At 40.8% G+C, this 21,457-nt stretch overlaps 2 protein-coding genes across 3 annotated transcripts; one reads left to right on the top strand and one right to left on the bottom strand.

The window, feature by feature from the left end:
• Nucleotides 1-428: 428 nt before the first annotated feature.
• Nucleotides 429-5,815, bottom strand: LOC143860871 (importin subunit beta-1-like). The gene is made up of 3 exons (XM_077371714.1): nucleotides 5,632-5,815; nucleotides 1,733-4,156; nucleotides 429-1,589 (listed from the first exon to the last, which is right to left on the bottom strand). Exons 2-3 carry the CDS (start codon nucleotides 4,147-4,149, stop codon nucleotides 1,391-1,393), a joined length of 2,616 nt encoding a protein of 871 aa, XP_077227829.1. The 5' UTR covers nucleotides 4,150-4,156; nucleotides 5,632-5,815; the 3' UTR covers nucleotides 429-1,390.
• Nucleotides 5,816-11,889: 6,074 nt separating this feature from the next.
• Nucleotides 11,890-18,858, top strand: LOC143860490 (putative pre-mRNA-splicing factor ATP-dependent RNA helicase DEAH5). 2 transcript variants are annotated; one of them, XM_077371165.1, is made up of 3 exons: nucleotides 11,891-12,137; nucleotides 12,248-15,432; nucleotides 18,158-18,858. In XM_077371165.1, exons 2-3 carry the CDS (start codon nucleotides 12,407-12,409, stop codon nucleotides 18,549-18,551), a joined length of 3,420 nt encoding a protein of 1,139 aa, XP_077227280.1. In that variant the 5' UTR covers nucleotides 11,891-12,137; nucleotides 12,248-12,406; the 3' UTR covers nucleotides 18,552-18,858. The 2 variants fall into 2 exon arrangements, with proteins under 2 accessions (XP_077227279.1, XP_077227280.1); XM_077371164.1 differs by having other exon boundaries at nucleotides 11,890-15,432.
• Nucleotides 18,859-21,457: the final 2,599 nt, after the last annotated feature.

The following is a 21,457-nucleotide window of genomic DNA, read 5'->3' as shown; positions in this document are numbered from 1 at the left end:
GCCCTTACACCATATAAAATCTCTTTTAACAGACTAAGGGGCTGTTTGGATATGCAGATTTTAGAATCTTGAATTTCTTTGAAATTGTAGATGGAAGACGAGAGAAGAAAGAGACCCGCCGTCGTTTCTGATTTCTCGCCCTTCTTTCTGACAGTAAGAGAGCAGCAGATCTTCCTATGTTTCTAGGTTTTAGAAATCTCGGGATGGGGAAGAGATTTCTAAACCTGGATTTCTTACTTAAAATCCAAGCAACGTTATCAGGATAGCATACAACAGCTTGATCATGAACCCTCTTTGACACTGTTTTCAAACTAAAACCTGGATTCTAAAATCCGCATATCCAAACAGCCCCCAAAACAAATATGAGAAGGGAACTTAAAAGGAGAGAGTGAGTGAGTTCAAATCATATATGGATATAGCAGAAGAAGAAGCCCCAAACCCACAAAAATTTTCATATATTCACCTGATGCAATCTGAAGACAAAGGAGTTGCAGAATACACAGCTTCATACCAAAGTCACACATTCATAATATCACATTTCTTCTCTTCTTTTTTTTCTTCTTTTTCCTAATGCGGAATGAATGGAATGCTCGTTGGTAATAATAATAATTGCACAGCAAAATAAGAAAACGAAGAAACATAAAAAAAAAATGCCAGAAGGCACACATGGATTAATTAACACACTGGTATTGAACACTGACCTAAAACCTAAGGGTGGGAATGGGATTAATGCCGATATGAATGCTTAATGCTGTGGATAATGCAAATCCTGAAAACCACTTCCAGGAACTTCTACTGTGTTAGTATACAAAAGGGGGAGGTGGGACGACTGGACTGACTTGGACAGACGACCTGAAACAATGAAAGACCGATACAAAATTTCCAAAAATATGGAAATAAGGTAGAAGGAAATGAGGACTTACCATGGGTGATTTTATAGCTGCGGAACCTGAACCGACTCTCAGACAAATCATACCCTGCATCGCCTTTTTGGGTGTCATCGACTCAAACAACTGACTTTGATTGTGTGCCAGTTGTGGAAGATTAGCACTGGTAGTTCTCAAGCAGTACCAGTGCAGAAATTGAGGACAAAAAGGTCCAGGCATGAATGACAGAGACGCCGCAGCTGTGTCACTCATAAGGACACAGCTTCCCCTGTCTAGAAGGGAGGGCTTCAGCGACTCTGCAAAGTTAGCAGATGTGGGTCACCACTACCCACTTACTCATGAAAAAACCCGACTCCATGGTGATGACATGAGTTAGCGACGACTGCTAACTCAAACTGATAAACCTTCAAGCGAAAATGGTGACGACCACACATGTATACAATCCTGGACCCAACTTGACAAACCCAAATGAATGCAAGGACTTCTAAAAATACCAAACAGCATCAACCAGAAACAGCTCGACTGACGGCTAACTGAGTCCAATCGGCAGACTCTTTGATCAAATGGTCATCTGATGATAAGCATTCATTTAAGAAGTCTTTGCTTGCGACAGCTTGACTAATCAAAGGACCAGCATTACTACCCAGTGTATCGGCTAGATCTCCCAAGACTCCAATGGCAGTCTTTGTCACAAAATCATCCCTGACAGCATAAGAAACATTGAGAAAAATTTAGTCAACAACAAATAATCATAGAGACGTGCAAAATCAACATGAAAACAGAGATGCTTATTTTTAATTTTTTTTTGAAGAAACCATGAAAACGAAAAGGTTTCAAGAACTCACATCTCCTTTTCCATATATAAGCTATCCAAGAACTGAAGGATGTGAGGTGCGTAAGGCATCAGTAGCTGAGTCTTTGGAGAGTTCTTAAAACCTTGGAAAATCCCAGAGTAAGCTTCCAAGATTCCATTTCTTAGAAGATTGGTGTACTCGGTAATTTCATCATCGGCAACTGAGGCATGAGCAGATAGCTCTGCGGCACTCTGGAGCATAGGCATGGCATATATCAAGTACTTCTCAAAGTTTTCTCCTATTGCCAATGCAATGTCACCAAAACATGAAAATATAGGAGGCTTCACAGACCGGTGCAGCTGATTACTCGACAGATCCTTGAGGAGCTGGGTCATAATTCCGTCACAGAAAGGAAGTATCTTATCCTCCAAGGCCCTACACAAATCACCAACTACGCCGACCGTAATAGCACAAACCTGATACTCCTCAAAATTTTGGAGACCCATTTCCAAATATGGATAGAATTCCTGCATATACTTGGAAAAGTCTGCCCCTGTTGCATATGCCAAGGCCCCAATGGCAAGCATCGCCTCTTCATGTACTGTAGCACTTCTACAAGCAAAGACCCTCAGAAAGAGACCCATCATTTGATCTGCATACTGCATGAAGACATACTTTGTTGGTTCAGACGATCCCAACTTCTGTATGATGACCTGCAAACATCCACAAAGAAGGCCTTGCAATTCGTTCTGCTTCTCCCTCTCTTCAGATGAGAGCTTTTGTGCCTCGAGAGTCTGGTTGAGTTCCATCATGATGACTGGAACCAGTTGCATGACTGTGGGAGCCGTCTCATCAGTTGAACACCTCACAACTTCATTTAAAGTCTCGTAAGCAGCAGTCCGGAGGCGAGATTCTCCGGCATCTTCTCTGTGAGTCACAGTAAGAAGAGCCTGGACGATGTCCTGAAAGAAAGGTGAAAGTGGGGATGATGAACCCACGTCCTCGTAACCTTGGGCAAGGAAGTAGAGAGCCCCACAGGCCTTTTCAGCAACGTTGGGAACATCTTTAATGCTTTGAAGCAGAACTGTTAGGATCTGTTGGCAGTTGCCTTGGGTAATTACCGGTGTCACCATGGTCGAACCATGAAGAAACTCGAATATTCTTCCAAGGGTCCACGCAGTAGTGTCCTTCACATGATTATTTGGGTCCTTCGTCAAGGCAGTAAGCATAAAGTTTAAAGCAACATTGACAATAGGTGTAAGCTTGTCTGGGGACGGGCCCTCCAAAATGGAACCAAAAGCGTAAGTGGCGGCCTCTCTTTGCCTCCAATCTGGCTTCATTATGTTTTCTTCCATGAAAGGCATCACAAGGGAGACGATCTCATCTCCCACAGTTCGTGCAACTAAACCCAAGCATGTTCCCCCAGCCATTGCAAGATTCCAAGCCCCTTCATCCTGGTCCTGATCCTCTTCCTGCTTCAGTAGTGTTTCCAATAGCATAGGAACCAGAACAGCAAGTGCCTGCTTAATAAAATAATAACAAGGAATATCAGAGTCGCCACTGAAATCACCTCCATATTCTTCTAAGATATCAATTTCCTCATCGCATATTGAGCTCCAAAATTCAATAGCCTGAAGAGCAACGGGCTCCTCGTCTTCCCTCACAGCCTTCGCAGTGATGTTAAATATATCATGGATGTAGGAAGAAAGTTTTTCATAATAGGTTGAAGAAATGGAAACCAAGCACTCGAATGCTGCCTGCCGTATCTTCAACTCAGGGGACAGTGTTGCCTCACAAACAACTCTCATGATGTAGTCCCGTTCCATATCATTAGTGAAATTCGCCTGCGCAAAGCCTAAAGCATTATACAACGCTCGAGTGGCAGCAAGCCTTACATCGCTGTTTGGCTCGGAAGAGTTCATACCCTGAACTACAGCTGTAAGGATTTTGTTTACTTGGTCTTGATCAACAACATCCGAAGAGACTTCCTCGCACAAATACCCAAGGGTTTCAAGAGTTGCCTGCTTGACATGAGCCGGAAGCTGGTGAATGTTTGACAAGAGTGAACCTATAAGCTCAGGCCATTGGTTATGAGGTAACTCGATACCCGCAATCTTAGCGATGACTTGGGAAGCAGTAGACCGTGCATCAGATACAGGGGACGACAGAGTCTGCAACAAACACCCTTTGATCTGAGCCTTCACGGCTGAGTCCAATGACAACCATCTCTGCACAAGCTCAAACTTCCTATGTTGTTCTTTAGCATCCAATGTGTTCTTGAGAATCAAACCAGCTAATTTACGGCTATCCACAGGCTTATCATTGCTCGCCAATTCCCCCGATAGGGATAACAAGAAACCGGGTAGGTTTTGGTCCTGAAACTGTTTTAGGCTTTCTTCAGCATGCTTCCGCACTGTACCATCTACTGCTTGGGCGTTCAAAAGGACTTGGGTAACTTCCATTGCCATTGTGTATCTGTAAATATAACAACCAAAGATAACTATATGGATTTCACACTAAATTCAATATATGCAGATGTACTAAAAAAAAAAATGACACAACAACATGACACCCCCCCCCTTTTTTTTTCCCCCTAAGCTCTATCTAAAAACCTGAAACAAAATAGAAGATCAATCAATACAGTTCTTAGTCAATCCATGAAAGAACACTCTCCAAAAACTAATTCAAGTTTCCTTCTATGAAAATTCATGCACTGAAGCAGTTGAATTTGCTGGACATAAGAGACAGCACCAAAGAACAAACAATTGTCAAAAAGGACATAGATCTTAACAGTGTCAAAACCATATGCTCAGTGCATTAACCTATTTAAATAAAAAATGTAGAATGGAGGATAGCAGGATACGTTGATCAACTTCAGAGACTTTCTCCCACACCAATAAACAAACCATTAATCAAAATAACACCTATTGATATTTCAAATGACCCAGAGTGGTGTAACTAGAAGGTACACAAACAGTAAAATCAACTAATCACTGCAAGACACTCCCTGTCCATATACCTGTACTATGAAAATTAACAAACCTCAAAACCCATTTAGCCTATTGTTGCTTTATATGACCAGAGAACAAATCGATAAGTGATGGGGAACAATTACCCATAAGGTTCACAGATCTAAATAAATCGCAGTAACGCATACAACAAGCGTCACAATAGCTATATTGAATGGAAAAAGAGCAAATCAATCAATCCAAAAGATTCAAGTTACAATTCAACCTACATCTGAACTATCAGTCCATACTCACCAATTACTTTTAGACCATGTTCGGAAGCCATGAAAGTTTTTTCCATGGAATATTGGATCATCAAGTTGCGGGAGAGTGCCAAGTAGAGCGGCAAATGAAGAGAATAGAGAGGGCATGAGTGAGGAGAGGGTGAGAAATGGCTGAAAAATAGAGAAACTCTATTCAAAATAGAGTTTTATTTTTCCCCATTTTTATGCCACTTTGCATCATCTCCTCACTCATGCCCTCTCAATTCTCTCCTCCTCTCCCTCTCCCAACCCCTTTCTCAACACTAGGTAAGCTAATATTCCATAGAAAAAAAATTCACGGTTGCCAAACATGGCCTTAAACCCAAAATCAGAACATAAAAATAAAAACGGATGATAGCAAATTCGAACTTCGGCTACTTTAGAAAGATCATGATCAAAATTGCAACTTTGCAACAAGACCAGATTTATTGGAAACAGAAAGAACCCTAAATCCAAAACCTAAATAAAGGGGACGGGGGGCCTGATTTCTGACCTCACTAAAATAAAAACCTAATTCAGAACAGCGTAAATCAAAATCGCGTCCAAATACAAGGATGCAGACACAATCTCCAATATTAAATTTGAAAATCGAAACAAGTAGAAAAATCTTAATCGCAAACAACACATGGAGAAACGAAGAAAATAAAGAAGAAAAAATAGGCATTTCGAGGGAACTTACAGAGATTTCGAAAAGATTCCGGCGCAGGAAAGATCTGTCAAAGGCAATCAACGATCGGAGACAGAGGACGCCGCAACGAATCTCGGAAACCCTAGGAGAGAGAATAATAAGAAGATGAAGACACGATTGCAAGGCTGGTTTTGTGAATTTACGATCTATGTCTATTCTCTCCTTTTCTTCCTCAGCCCACCCCTTCTAGTGCATTTATAACTGCTCTTTTTACACTAGCGGGTGGCCGAGGGAAGAAAGGGGCAAAGCATATCATTTCCCTAATAATTATTATTTAATCACCTCCTTTTTACCGGTCGAAGGCCACAACCGGTACCTACAGTCTCTCTAAAACATGCCCTAACAACTAAATGGAATGGATGATAAAAATTTATATATATATATATATATATATATATATATATATATATATAGAGAAAACGGTTCCTACACATATGTGTAGATAAGCTATCTACACACTAGCTTAAAATATAGTGGGGGCCACTTTATTTGGGTGATCCAAACCATTCATTTTTAAGGCCCTCACATAGATAGGGTGTCCACAAAAAATCAGATCCATAGGATCATCCTAACCATTTGAACTTTGGAGGCAAAAAATGAACTAATTTGTGAAGGTTTAAAGACATCCATTTTACCTCCACAAATCGTAGGGTTGGGATGATCATATGGATCTGATTTTTTGTAGACAACCTATCTATGTGAGGGCCTTTAAAATGGATGGCTTGGATCACCCAAACAATATGGGCCCCCACTGTATTTTAAGCTAGTGTGTAGAGAACTCTCTACACATATGTGTAGGAACCGTTTTCTCATATATATATATATATATATATATAGAGAGAGAGAGAGAGAGAGAGAAAACGGTTCTTACACACATGTGTAGATAAGTTATCTACACACTAGCTTAAAATACAGTGGGGGCCACATTATTTGGGTGATCCAAACCATTCATTTTTAAGGCCCTCTCATAGATAGGGTGTGCCCAAAAAATCAGCTCCATAGGATCATCCTAACCCTTCGATTTTTGGAGGTTAAAAATGGACTAATTTGTGAAGGTTTAAAGACATCCATTTTACCTCCACAAATCGTAAGGTTGGGATGATCCTATGGATCTGATTTTTTGTAGACACCCTATCTATGTGAGGGCCTTTAAAATGGATGGCTTGGATCACCCAAACAATGTGGGCCCCCACTGTATTTTAAGCTAGTGTGTAGAGAACTCTCTACACATATGTGTAGAAACGGTTTTCTCATATGTATGAGAGAACGATTCCTACACACATGTGTAGATAAGTTATGTACACACTAGCTTAAAATACAGTGGGGGCCACATTATTTGGGTGATCCAAACCATTCATTTTTAAGGCCCTCTCATAGATAGGGTGTGCCCAAAAAATCAGCTCCATAGAATCATCCTAACCCTTCGATTTTTGGAGGTTAAAAATTGAGAGAGAGAGAGAGAGAGAGAAAACGGCTCCTACACATATGTGTAGAGAGTTATCTGCACACTAGCTTAAAATACAGTGGGGGCCCACATTGTTTGGGTGATCCAAGCCATCCATTTTAAAGGCCCTCACATAGATAGGGTGTCTACAAAAAATCAGATCCATAGGATCATCCCAACCCTACGATTTGTGGAGGTAAAATGGATGTCTTTAAACCTTCACAAATTAGTTCATTTTTTGCCTCCAAAGTTCGAATGGTTAGGATGATCCTATGGATCTGATTTTTTGTGCACACCCTGTCTATGAGAGGGCCTTAAAAATGAATGGTTTGGATCACCCAAATAATGTGGCCCCTACTATATTTTAAGCTAGTGTGTAGATAACTTATCTACACGTGTGTAGGAACCGTTTTCTCATGTGTGTGTGTGTGTGTGTGTGTATATATATATATATATATATATATATATATATATATATATATATATATATAGAGAGAGAGAGAGAGAGGAAAATGATTGTGAGCTTAAAGCTCATATAGCTTATATGAGCTTGAGGGCCCAAACACATGTGGGCCCACATTGTTAGGATGATCCAAAGCATTCATTTGAAAGGCCCTTACATAGATAGGGTGTGTACTAAAAATCAGCTCCATAGGATCAACCTAACCCATCCAAAAGTGGAGGGCAAAATGGACAGACACCGTTTGCCACAACTCTGCCCATTTTTGCCCTCTGCTTTTTGAGGGGTTAGGATGATCCGATGGAGCTGATTTTTGGTACACACCCTATCTATGATGGGACCTTGCAAATGAATGGTTTGGATCACCACAAAAAATGTGGGACCCATGTGTTTGGGCCCTCAAGCTCATATAAGCTAGATGAGCTTCAAGCTCACAATCATTTTCTATATAAGATGATCTTAACCATCCAATGTATAGACGACATCTAACATATATAAACCTCTATTGATCGGCGGTTTAGGATTATGGAGATTATTTTGGGCCAAAGGCGGCCTATTTACATTGCGGCCCATTGGTTGCCGGAATTTTTTTGGTTCTTGGGATATTTGTGGAACAAAAAACTTCCTGGGAGATTGGTGGGGAAAAAAACTCCCTGGAAGTATCCCGGTAAAATAAAATCCCATGTTTGGTTGACCGGACTATGGTGGGAAAAAAAATGCTTTATTTGGTTGCTTGAATTGTTGGGAAGAAAAAAAACTCTTCTACAAGCTTATTTTTGGTTCCTGGGATTATTTTGGCTCCTGGGAGTTTTTTTTCGTTCCTGGGGTTTCGTGCAGGGTTATTTTGGTTCCTAGGATTATTTTAGGCCCACCAACCAAACGTGGTTTCCTGCGGAAATTCCACAAAAGCCCCAAGAATAAAAAAAATCTGGCAACCAAAATGAACGGTTTGGATCCTCGAACAATGAATATGCTAATAAATATGCGTTATATAGTGTTCGTATGTATGTGAAAGTGTTTTTTTAAATAGAGTGGACCCACCTTGTTCAAAGATCTAAACCATTTAGTACCTTGTTCAAAGATCGAAAGCATTTAGTTGTTGGGCCCCAACGTAAATAGGATGTGGCCTAAAAATTTTCTCCATTGGATGATCCTCACATGTGGATGTTTCTATAGGGCTTAGTTTATCTACAAATTAAAGGGTTGGGATCATCCTACTTAAGTAATATTTCGGGACAGCCTACTCACATTGTGGCCAAACAATTGGATGGTTTGGATCTTCGAACTAGGCGGGTTCTAGTGCATTTAAAAAGGAAATAAGTGCACTTACAATGTCGTATACAATGGGGACCCTATTTTATGGCACGGAGAGGAGATATACTAGGCATGAGCCAGTAGGTGCTCATACTTTTAATATATATATATATATATATATATATATATATATATATATATATAGAGAGAGAGAGAGAGAGAGAGAGAGAAAACATTTGGTAAGTTACCTACACACTAGCTTAAAATACAGTGGATGCCCACATTGTTTGGGTGATCCAAACCATTCATTTGAATGGTCCTGACAGAGATAGGGTGTCCACAAAAAATCAGATCCATAGGATCATCCCAACCCTACGATTTGTGGAGGTAAAATGGACGTGTATAAACCTTCACAAATTAGTCCATTTTTTGCCTCCATATTTTGAATGGTTGGGATGATCCTATGGATCTGATTTTTTGTGGACACCTTATCTATGTGAGGACCATTCAAATGAATGGTTTGGATCACCCAAACAATGTGGGCCCCCACTGTATTTTAAGCTAGTGTGTAGGTAACTTACCTACACAAGTGTGTAGGAAATGTTTTCTCATATATATATATATATATATATATATATATATATATGAGAAAATTGTTTGTGTGCAGCTGCACAGATAAGCTATATGTGCATGACTGCACAAACTATAGTGGGAGCCACATTTTTTTGGGGATCCAAAGCATTCATGGAAGGCCCTTCCATGGATAGGGTGTGTACAAAAAATCAGCCCTATAGGATCATCCTAACCCAATCAAAGTTGGAGGGGAAAATGGATAGACATTGTTTCAGCCCATTTTTCCCCTCCACAAATGGCAGGGTTAGGATGATACTAAAGGGCTGATTTTTTGTACACACCCTATCCATAGAAGGGCCTTCCAAATGAATGCTTTGGATCCCCCAAAAAATGTGGCCCCCACCATGGTTTGTGCAGCCATGCACATATAGCTTATCTGTGCAGGTGCACACAAACCATCTCTCTCTCTCTCTCTCTCTCTCTCTCTCTCTCTCTCTCTCTCTCTCTCTCTCTCTCTCTCTCTCTCTCTCTCTATTTTTATATATATAGTCCACCTAGTTCACAGACCCAAATCATTCAGTTGTTTAGCCTTAGTGTAAATAGATTGTGCCCCAAAATCATCTCTATTAGATGATTCTAACTCTTCAATCTGCAGTGGTTTACATATGGTGAAGTCCGTCTATAAATTGGAGGGTTCGGATCATCCTATGGAGATAATTTTATTGGCAAGAGCTATTTATGTAGGAGCCCAACAAATGGACATCTTGGATCATCGAACAAGGTGGGCTCAGGTAATCTCTTTTTAATGATGTTTGCCCGTAGGTATAGGTATGTTTGCAAGAATACAATGAAGCCTACCGTGTTCACTTATGTAAACCATTTAGTTGTCGGGCAGGGAGAGAGAGAGGTCCTCACTTAACCCAAACTTACCTTCCAAAAGAGATGTCTTTATGCCATTGACAACAGGGTCTATTCTTCTCCTTTTATACGTTAAGACCGACTAAAACCAAGTTCCTACTTAATAGCTAGAAGAGTTTTCTCTTAGCAAAAGGAAACAGGTCCTCTCTTAACCCAAACTTACCTGCCAAAGAGATGTCTTTATGCCATTGACAACGGGGTCTATTGTTCTCCTTTTATACGTTAAGACTAACTAAAACCAAGTTCCTACTTAATAGCTAAAAGAGAGTTTACTCTTAGCAAAAGGAGACTCTAACTAACTTTGAAATTTGGAAAGATAAGATAGATTTACGGTATGAGAGAGGTTTAATAAGAGACAGAAAGAGATATTGAGCCTCTAGCTCAATGGTCAAGGCTTTGTACTTCAACCTGGAGGTTCAATCCCCGCTTAGCGCCCTAGAGAGAGAGAGAGAGAGAGAGAGAGAGTATTTTCTGTTATTTTTTAATCGAAAAGGGGTAAATGCCCCTTAAGATTTCCTGAAAGGATAGAGTGTCTAGGTCACCCCCTGTGTTATTGCAATTATATAATAATAGATAGATAGATATGGGAAAACTCCTGTGCTATTGAGATTATATAATAATAGATAGATAGATATAAGGGTAAATGCCATTTAAGATTTCCTGAAAGGGAAGAGTGTCCAGGTCACCCCCGGTGTTGTTGCGATTATATAATAGATAGATAGATAGATATAGGAAAACTTTGATAATCTGCACGGTTATTTAAAACATTATAAATGTAGTGTTTCTTTTAACAATTAAATATCTTGTAAATGTAAAATTTCTTTATAGCTATCAAATATCCTATTCATGTAATTTCTCTATAGTCTTTAATTACCTTTTGATGTAAACTTGTTCACAGTAACATATAATTGTAAATATAATGGGAATACTTGGGTGACCCGATGTTAATTAAAACATTAGGGCATTTGGTGGCAGCAATTAAAACTATTAAAATTTTTATAATTGCAAATTTCTTTAGAGCAAAGTGTTCTTGCGCAGCTGTGCAGGGAGCTCCCTACGCATAAGTGGCTTATAAAGCCTCTCATTGGTCACTTTGTGTGGACCCGCTATACGAACCAATGGGAGGCTTTTTAAGCCACTTAAGCGCAAAATTGCATTCATAGGTACATTTAATTAGCTATTAAACACCTTATACTTTCTTAGCTCATTAAGATTTAACCTTAAAATTGCATTCATAAGTCATTGTCATGTCACTTTCTTGTTGACCAAATATAAATTTGGATCACTCAAAGCGCAAGCTTTCCGATTTGGTTCGATTGTAGCAATTTGGTTAACAATAAATAAACAGAATTAGGAGGCTACAATGACACTTGGGCGGAAATTAAAGGTGGAAAATGTCAAAATCTATCTCTTGCACCATAATTTTGTATTCTGATTATGTCCTTGCAGCAATGATATTTTTATTAGAATTTTTATTTAATTTTTTTTCCATACAATTCCAAGGGAATCGGAAAATGAATAGGAATAGAATGCCAATTCTAATTCCGGGACATCGAAACGTAGTCTAAGTACAAAGTGATGAATTAGGAGTGGAGTCCGGAGTGGCATTATTGAAAGAAGGGTATGCAGATATCAATTAGCAAAAACATGGATCGGTGAAATGATATCTCCACTCTCAATTCAGTGCAGAATGGAGCTACTGTGGTCGCTCCTTCCTTTCATTGATCTCTGAAAAGGAGAAAATGCAGAGCTGGAAAAGAAATCTTCTTAAACCCTCGAACCCTAAGGATATGGGTTTTTGATGAATCCCAATCCGGTGAATCTCATATCGGCAAACTCCTTGAATAGGTACGCTCGTTCTTTCGAAACATCACAAATAACTTAACCCTAACCCTAACCCTATTTTTTTTCTTTTCCAAACTGCCATGGCGTCTGATACCATAAATGAGGGTTTGAAGAAATTGGAGTATCTCTCCCTTGTCTCCAAGGTATGTACCGAGCTCGAATCCCACGTAGGATGCAACGACAAGGTTTTGGCGGAATTCATTACAGAACTAGGTCGGAAATCGGAGACCGTCGATGAATTTGACACCAAATTGAAGGAGAATGGCGCCGAGATGCCCGATTATTTTGTTCGGACTCTCCTCACGATTATCCATGCCATTCTCCCTCCAGAGGAGCCGAAATCGGAAAACCAGAAAACCCTAGCCGGCGGGAAAACAACGGATTTTCCGGCCCTCTCGATCGCCGATGACAGGGAGAGAGCTAGGGTTTTGGAGAAAGAAATTGAAAGAGAGACCAAACGTAAGGATAAAGAGAGAGACAGAGATAGAGATAGAGATAGAGATAGAGATAGGGACAGAGAGTCTAGGAGAGATAGACACAGGGATGATGGTAAATATAGCAAGGAGAGATATAGGGATGATAATTATAGTGGCCCCGAAAGGCGAAGGGATGATAGAGATGATGAGCAAGGGAGAGATTCTAGGGTTAGGGCAAGAGATGATGAGCAAGGGAGAGATTCTAAGGTTAGGGCAAGACACCGTGATCGGCATAGTAGAAGGGATGAAGATGATGAAAACAATGAGGGTAGAGATAGTGGGGAAGATGCAGAAGATATAAATATCTCTAGGAACCATCATAACGGTCGTCACCATCCAGATGAGCCGGAGCTGTTCGGGGTTTATGTGGGGAGGGTTTCGAGGGTGATGGACACGGGATGTTTCGTTCAGCTGAGTGATTTCAGAGGCAAAGAGGGCTTAGTTCATGTTTCGCAGATTGCGAATAAGAGGGTCACAAATGCCAAGGATGTGGTGAGGCGAGATCAAGAGGTTTTCGTGAAGGTAATTTCAGTTTCGGGTCAGAAGATGAGTCTTTCAATGAGGGATGTTGATCAGACAAGCGGCAAAGATCTCCTACCGATGAAGAGGAGCTCAGAGGATGATGCTTTTAGGGCAAACCCATCAAGTTCGAACCAGGGCCCTGTGACTAGGACTGGTCTTTCGGGGATTACGATTGTGGAAGAGGATAGTACTGTTCCGTCACGGCGGCCATTGAAGCGGATGAGCTCGCCGGAGAAATGGGAAGCAAAGCAGCTGATTGCTTCGGGTGTATTGGATGTGAGTGAGTTTCCTATGTATGATGAAGATGGGGATGGGATGCTCTATCAGGAAGAGGGTGCTGAAGAAGAGCTTGAGATTGAGCTGAATGAGGATGAGCCGGCTTTCTTGCAAGGGCAGAGCCGTTACTCTATCGACATGTCACCGGTTAAAATCTTCAAGAACCCAGAGGGGTCCTTGAGCCGAGCAGCAGCGCTCCAATCAGCTCTTATAAAGGAAAGGAGAGAAGTACGGGAGCAGCAGCAAAGGACAATGCTAGATTCAATCCCGAAAGATCTCAATCGTCCCTGGGAGGATCCAATGCCAGAGACTGGTGAGAGGCACCTAGCGCAGGAGCTGAGAGGTGTGGGATTATCGGCATATGACATGCCTGAATGGAAAAAAGATGCTTTCGGGAAAGCGCTGACATTTGGGCAGAGATCAAAGCTTTCCATCCAGGATCAGAGGCAAAGCCTTCCAATTTTTAAATTAAAGAAAGAGCTAGTTCAGGCAGTGCATGATAACCAGGTTCTGGTTGTCATAGGTGAGACAGGTTCTGGCAAGACAACTCAGGTGACACAATATCTGGCCGAAGCGGGTTACACAACCAGAGGTAAGATTGGATGTACTCAGCCTCGTAGGGTGGCTGCGATGTCTGTGGCAAAGAGGGTTGCTGAGGAGTTTGGTTGTCGCTTAGGAGAGGAGGTTGGCTATGCAATTCGGTTCGAGGATTGTACTGGCCCCGAGACTGTTATCAAGTACATGACTGATGGTATGCTTCTTAGAGAGATTCTAGTCGACGAGAATCTTTCCCAATACTCTGTAATTATGCTGGATGAAGCTCATGAGAGGACAATCCATACTGACGTGCTTTTTGGGCTACTAAAGCAGCTTGTGAAACGCAGACCCGACCTCCGTCTGATAGTCACTTCCGCTACACTTGACGCAGAGAAGTTCTCTGGGTATTTTTTCAACTGTAATATCTTCACAATTCCTGGAAGAACATTCCCAGTTGAGATACTCTACACGAAACAGCCAGAAAGTGATTACTTAGATGCATCACTGATCACTGTCCTGCAGATTCACTTGACTGAACCAGAAGGTGACGTCCTTCTCTTCTTAACAGGTCAAGAGGAAATAGATCATGCATGCCAGTCCCTTTACGAGAGAATGAAAGGGCTTGGAAAGAATGTACCGGAATTGATAATACTGCCAGTCTATAGCGCTCTTCCTAGTGAAATGCAGTCGAGGATTTTTGATCCTGCTCCTCCGGGGAAGAGGAAGGTCGTTGTGGCTACCAACATTGCTGAGGCTTCGTTGACTATCGATGGTATATTCTATGTAATTGATCCTGGTTTTGCGAAACAAAATGTGTACAATCCAAAGCAGGGACTCGATTCACTGATCATTACTCCGATTTCACAAGCATCTGCCAAACAACGAGCTGGGCGTGCTGGGCGAACGGGACCTGGAAAATGTTATCGCCTTTACACCGAGAGTGCTTATCGTAATGAAATGTCCCCGACCTCTATTCCGGAAATCCAAAGGATCAATCTTGGAATAATAACTCTTACGATGAAGGCTATGGGGATAAATGATCTTCTGTCATTTGACTTTATGGATCCCCCTTCTCCTCAAGCTCTTGTTTCTGCCATGGAACAACTGTACAGTTTAGGAGCATTGGACGAAGAGGGGCTTTTGACGAAACTGGGAAGGAAAATGGCAGAATTTCCACTTGAACCACCGCTGTCGAAAATGCTACTTGCCAGTGTAGACCTTGGGTGCAGTGATGAGATTTTAACCATTATTTCTATGATTCAGACACAGAACATCTTCTACAGGCCCAGAGAAAAACAAGCACAAGCAGATCAGAAGAGAGCCAAGTTTTTCCAGCCAGAAGGGGATCATCTAACATTGCTAGCTGTTTATGAGGCTTGGAAGGTGAAGAACTTTTCTGGGCCGTGGTGCTTTGAAAATTTTGTACAGTCTCGATCTTTAAGAAGGGCACAGGATGCCCGAAAGCAGCTTCTTACTATCATGGACAGGTACGCTTCTCTACTAGCTGCTTACATCCTTATATTTTCTGCATTGATAAAAGAATGTCTATTTTTTCATTTTTTCCAAGTAGTATCACTCTCTATGCTTCTTTTTTCCCTGATAAATTATTACTTTAAATACTTGGATTCGATTTTGTGGTGTTGATAAAAATACCCCAACTAAGCAACAAATGGTTGTAATGTAGAGGCCTACTTCTTGGTAAGGTCTTCTAATAATATATTAGTTGCAGGAGGAATATTCTGAGTTCAATAGCAATTCATGCTATTGTTTTTCTTTTTGGTTTCAGTTTTGCAGTAATAGATGGTCTATGCTTCATTTTTATTTTTCCTTTGAAGAAATGATTTCTTGCACCACTTGAATTCCTATTTGCTGCTGTTATCTTCTTTGATGAGAATGGATCGGTAGTGTTTCAACTGTGGTTCCTTTCGAGATGATTTTTTTATCCTTAACTTCCCTAGTGATAAATATTTCAATTAAAACCATTAAGCATCTTGTTTTTTTTTCTTTTCTGAAATGGCTGAAGTATCTTGTTATCTGCTCTGACCTTAGTAAATGATCACCTTCTTGAGCCGTTATTTTTGTCATGAATAATAAACTCAACAATGGTAAAGATTCTTAAGAAAAGCGATGCGGTTCTTGCCTTGTCCCAGAACACAATTTCTTGTCTGAGATTTCAGACAGATCTACTTCTCTTAAGAAGAAATGACTGATCGAGCTTGTACCGCCTTTGACCATCTGCACAAGGTTCTTATATTTTTTCATGAGAATGCTGGTACCGCCAGATCTAATATTCTCAAGTTCAGCAAATCATTCACCCATATGATGGATGCATCCAACATGCTATAGTTCAGCAAATTATTCCCCTATGTGATGGATTCATCCAACATGCTATAGTTCAGCAAATTATTCGCCTATGTGATGGATTCATCCTACATGATACCAGTACCTGATACTACCCTTTCTGATGAGCTATTGATTTTTTTAACGGTTCGGATGAGCTAATGATAAACTATTGCATGTATCATTCCTTCACCTGAATCAGTGAATTAGCCGGAGAATCAACACCTAGTTTGTATTTGAAAGGACTTACTTTATGGCCAAACGAAGACGGCTTAATTCAGAAAATCCAATGAAACGTCTGAAATTTCTATTCGATGCAGTTAGAACTTATTTTAGTGCTATCATATAGTGCAATGTTTTCTGCAACTGTGTGTCTAATTGTTGAAAAGGAGGTGCTTCTGCACACTGTTGCGCTGATGGTTGTGTTGGCAGTAGTTAAAACTTAAGTCTTATGTCTTACACTCTTATCTAACTGCATTCTACCTATATGAGAGAGCAATACTATACAATTACAGCAGTTTGCCCGCTTGTGATCTTTTTGTTCATAAACTGGTTTTCACATGGCCTATCTTTGAAATTTTTATTCTCAGTTGAATTGCAATCTGTTCCTTCAACTTTTTTAATGTGATTTTTTTTTTAAAGATGACAAAATATATTCATACTATTCATACTCTGGTCCCAACTTGCATTACATAGTATGGCTGGCCAGGAGCATACTCCTAGACCATAAGAAACAAGAATAAACCTAGAACATCTTCTTCTGGGTCCCAGCTAAATGAATTTAACCATCCGATCATCCCGTTTACATTCCAAAAAAATACCATCCTTACAAAAGAACCATCATGATTCCAAAATTTCACTTGCAAGAACCTCTCTTCACAAATCTCCTCAGGGACGAGCAAGGATCAAAACGATAAAATGCCTCCAGTAGCGAAAGACCGAGATCTTTCAAGCTGGTGAGGTTCTGCTTCGTTTCGTTCGCTCCTCTTCTTCAATGGTCCAAACAATAAAATGCCTCAAGATGCGAAAGACCGAAGTCTCTCAAGCTTGATGAGGATCTACATCGTTTCATTCGCTCCCAAATCTCCTCTGAAATTTTTTAATGAACCAACTAAAATAGGCATCCCGCCTAAGAGTCAACTACCCATAATCCTCCGGCCAACAACAAAACCACCCCCCACCCAACTACCCATAATCATCCTCCTGCCTAACAACTTATCCTACTTCCAGAAACCGATTCAAACATCCTGCTTGACTGAGCATAACATAAACAACTTAAATCCTAGGCCCACTCCCTTAACAGCTAACAACATCTAGAGTCTTAAAACAACAAACTCTTCCCCGCATCTAATTGCTAGTAACAAACCTAGTTCCAACACCATTTACTTAGACGCAATAAGAGAAACGGAAAAAGAAGAGAGACCCAAAAACAAAAGACTCTAATCACAGACAATTTACAATAGGGAAATTTGCCTTCTATTTCCTGAGGGCATTCAGCTCTCGTTTCCCTTTTCCTGCTGCTTTTCCTTTTTCCATCTTCCCGCGCAAATCCCTTTCTTCCATTTTGAAAAACATTTTCTTCATTTCATCAATGTTTTCATCATATCCTACCCAAAAACATCGCTGATTGACAACATCTCATCGAACTTTTTTGAAGTAATTAATCGTGGTTTTTTTTAAATAATTAATTGTGGTTTTGTGCTAGTCTAAAGGTTCTCATTGAAGTTTTCATGATATGCTGAAACATTGCGTTAGTCCTTCCCTTCAAATAATGTGTAAAAATTGGTATTATTATGTCAAATTATTCTTCTATATTCAAGTGCTTTATCGTACGATGAGGTACATAATTGCACTAACTTGTGACCATTTCAGGTACAAATTGGATGTTGTTAGTGCGGGGAAAAATTTTACGAAGATAAGGAAGGCAATTGCTGCAGGATTCTTTTTCCATGCAGCTAGAAAGGATCCCCAGGAAGGGTATAGAACATTGGTTGAGAACCAGCCTGTTTATATTCATCCTAGCAGTGCTCTTTTCCAGAGACAGCCAGACTGGGTGATATACCATGAGCTTGTAATGACTACAAAGGAGTACATGCGTGAGGTTACAGTAGTCGACCCCAAATGGCTGGTTGAACTGGCACCACGATTTTTCAAAGTATCAGATCCTACGAAAATGAGCAAGCGCAAGAGGCAAGAACGTATTGAGCCCCTTTATGATAGATATCATGAACCCAATTCATGGCGTTTGAGTAAGCGCCGTGCTTGATTATGTACCAGTATATGCTTCTGGTGCATGTTCTTGAAATGTGCATTGTAATTTTTCTAACTCTGCTTTTATGGTGTCGGAATTGCTGGTGTTAAGTTTCTCATTTATTCTTTTGGTTGTAAATGTAAAATCCTATTGTAAATTCATATTTAGTTGTAGCAGGCAATGTTCCTCTTTGAAGGTTATTGAGGGACTTCGATTTTTCAGTGTATGTAGCTTTTGTTGAGTTTTAGATTGTGAACTGATATGCAATTCATATGATGCCACTGTACTAAATGAAATGGGCTTTGCGTGGATTTCAGCTAAATTATCCTTTATATTTATCAATACGATCCACAGAATATGGTCAGATTGGGAAATCCTATTAACATCCATGGAATTCTATGCCGTAATTGTAGGAGAGACTTTCTAGGTTGTTCTTAACTTCTTGGAAGCTTTTCACTCTCAGCATTTTCTCTTTTCTCTTTTTTAAACCTCTCTGCATTCTGTTAGCGCATTCGCTTCCCACTGGCAACTATGAGATATAAATGAGCTTTGAAACTCAAATTGATGCCGCTTGTATAGCTCGACTCCCCGTCTTTTGCTTCAATTTATCGTGCTTGTGTAAAGCTCGGTGTAATTTAGGGGCCGTTTGGAAATCCAGGATTCTAAAATCTGCGTATCCAAACGGCCCCTTAGAAATAATACATTACTTGAACAGAAAATTCAACTCTTCCATGCTTCAACACTGACCGCAAACAAATCCAACGCAGTAGCCTTTAGAACGTCAAAGAAACAGAATGAAGTAATAAAGAAAGGGCGCTGATATCCCCCCCCCCCCCCCCCCCCCCCCAACCCCCACACATCTCCACACACACAACAGGAACAGTTGGTGGGCCCAACAGAAACCATTGGTGGAATGGTGGGCCCATCTTTGAACAACGTAGGCCCCACCCATACCACACCATAGGATAATCCAAACCGTCCATTTGATGGGCCATAAACGTAAATAGGTTGTGTCCCAAAATATTTTTCCATAGGCGGATTCTAGCCCTCCGATCTAAATAGAAACTACATCTTATGCAACCTCTATAGATTGTAGGGTTGTGATCTTCCTACGGAAATTATTTTTGGGACACAACCTATTTACATTGTAGCCCATCAAATGGACGGCTTGGATCATCCTATGGTCTGAACGGTACACTTCATTTTCAAAAATATGGGTGGGGCCTAAATTGGTACGAACCACACCATAGGATGATCCAAACCATGGACGGATCGGATCGTCCTATGTTGTGGACGGTACGCTTCAATTTGAAAAATATCGGTGGGGCTTACGATTGGGCCTTAATGTTAGTGTACGACCAACTCCATAGCATTATCCAAACCATGGACGGCTTGGATCATCCTATGTTGTGGATGGGCCTTAATGTTACTATACGACCACAGGATGATCCAAACCATTCATTTGATGGGCCAACCCTTTTGGGGGCACAACCCATTTACGTTATGGCCCATCAAATGGACGGCTCGGATCATCCTATGGTCTGGACGGTACACTTCATTTTCAAAAATATGGGTGGGGCCTAAATTGGGCCTTAATGTTACTGTACGAACCACACCATAGGAGGATCCAAACCATGGATGGCTTGGATCATCCTATGTTCTCGGCGGTACGATTCAATTTGAAAAAAAAATCGGTGGGGCCTACGATTGGGCCTTAATGTTACCAACTCCATAGGATTATCCAAACCATGGACGGCTTGGATCGTCTTATGTTGTGGACGGGCCTTAATGTTACTTTATACGACCAACTCCATAGAATGATCCAAACCATTCATTTGATGGGCCACAATGTAAATAGGTTGTGCCCCAAAAATCATTTCCATAGGGCGGGGCCTACGTTGTGTAAAGATGGGCCCACCATTCCACCAACGGTTTCTGTTGGGCCCACCAACTGTTCCTGTTGTGTGTGTGGAGAGAGAGAGAGAGAATGGCCAAGGATCAGACATAGTAAAACCAATACAACCCAACAATCAAGATGTTTAAGAATGGCCAAAGATCAAACATAGAAAAACCAATACAATCCAACTATCAATATGTTTAATATATAATGCAAGAGGCGCCTCTCAACAGATCCTCCATGGCCTCGCTTACCTCCATCGCCGGACGATCGTCGACCGTGATATGAAGCCATATAATCTCCTCATCTCCGGAACAAACCAGATCAAGATTGGGCTTAGCCAGCCACACCTCAACCACCAACATTCCTACTCTCTCATGTCTGATTGATTTATTTTCCTGTTTCAGGATGCTGCTGGATTTGGTTCTTTTTTCCTCAGAGCTGTTTTTTCTAGAACTTTACGAGGAAGAGCTAAGAGGAACATGTGGTGATTTGTTGTTGAGTTGGATGGACCGATGAAACATCATATGACATACCCAAATATCTCCATTGTTGATACTGTTAAGATGCTGGGGTTAGAAATAGAGGTGTTGTCCTTTTTACCCAATACCATTCTTCTTACTTGCTGATGGTCTCTTTGCCTCTCTATTATGTTTCTATCTTTTGGGCCTAAAGTTTGTAAGAGCCCTCCTGTTTAGAAGTGTCTGTCCCAGCACTTGGTTAACAGAGCTTGCTTTTCCACTCGCCTTTCTCAGATAGAGGACGTTTTGGGGATAGTATCTCCCTAAAAGAAAATTTGCCAAGGGGAGACACCAAAATACAAGAATTGTGAACGGGGGACACAATTTTGAAAAATTGCTAAAGAGGGTTGATAACCCCCTTTTGAGAGATTGATAAACCCATTTAGGGGGTTGATAACCGCCATTTAGAGAGTTGATAACCCCCATTTCGTCCCTCTCTAACAATTTTACAAAAGTGTCCCCCCATTCACAATTCTTGTATTTTGGCGTCTCCTCCTATTGGC

This window comes from Tasmannia lanceolata, unplaced genomic scaffold (genome assembly GCF_043159265.1).
Source record: "Tasmannia lanceolata isolate RefF3 unplaced genomic scaffold, GAP_Taslan_0.1 ptg000037l, whole genome shotgun sequence".
Taxonomy (NCBI): Eukaryota; Viridiplantae; Streptophyta; class Magnoliopsida; order Canellales; family Winteraceae; genus Tasmannia; species Tasmannia lanceolata.
The sequence above is the reverse complement of the archived record's forward strand: the minus strand, read 5'-3'. Positions and strand labels throughout refer to the sequence as shown.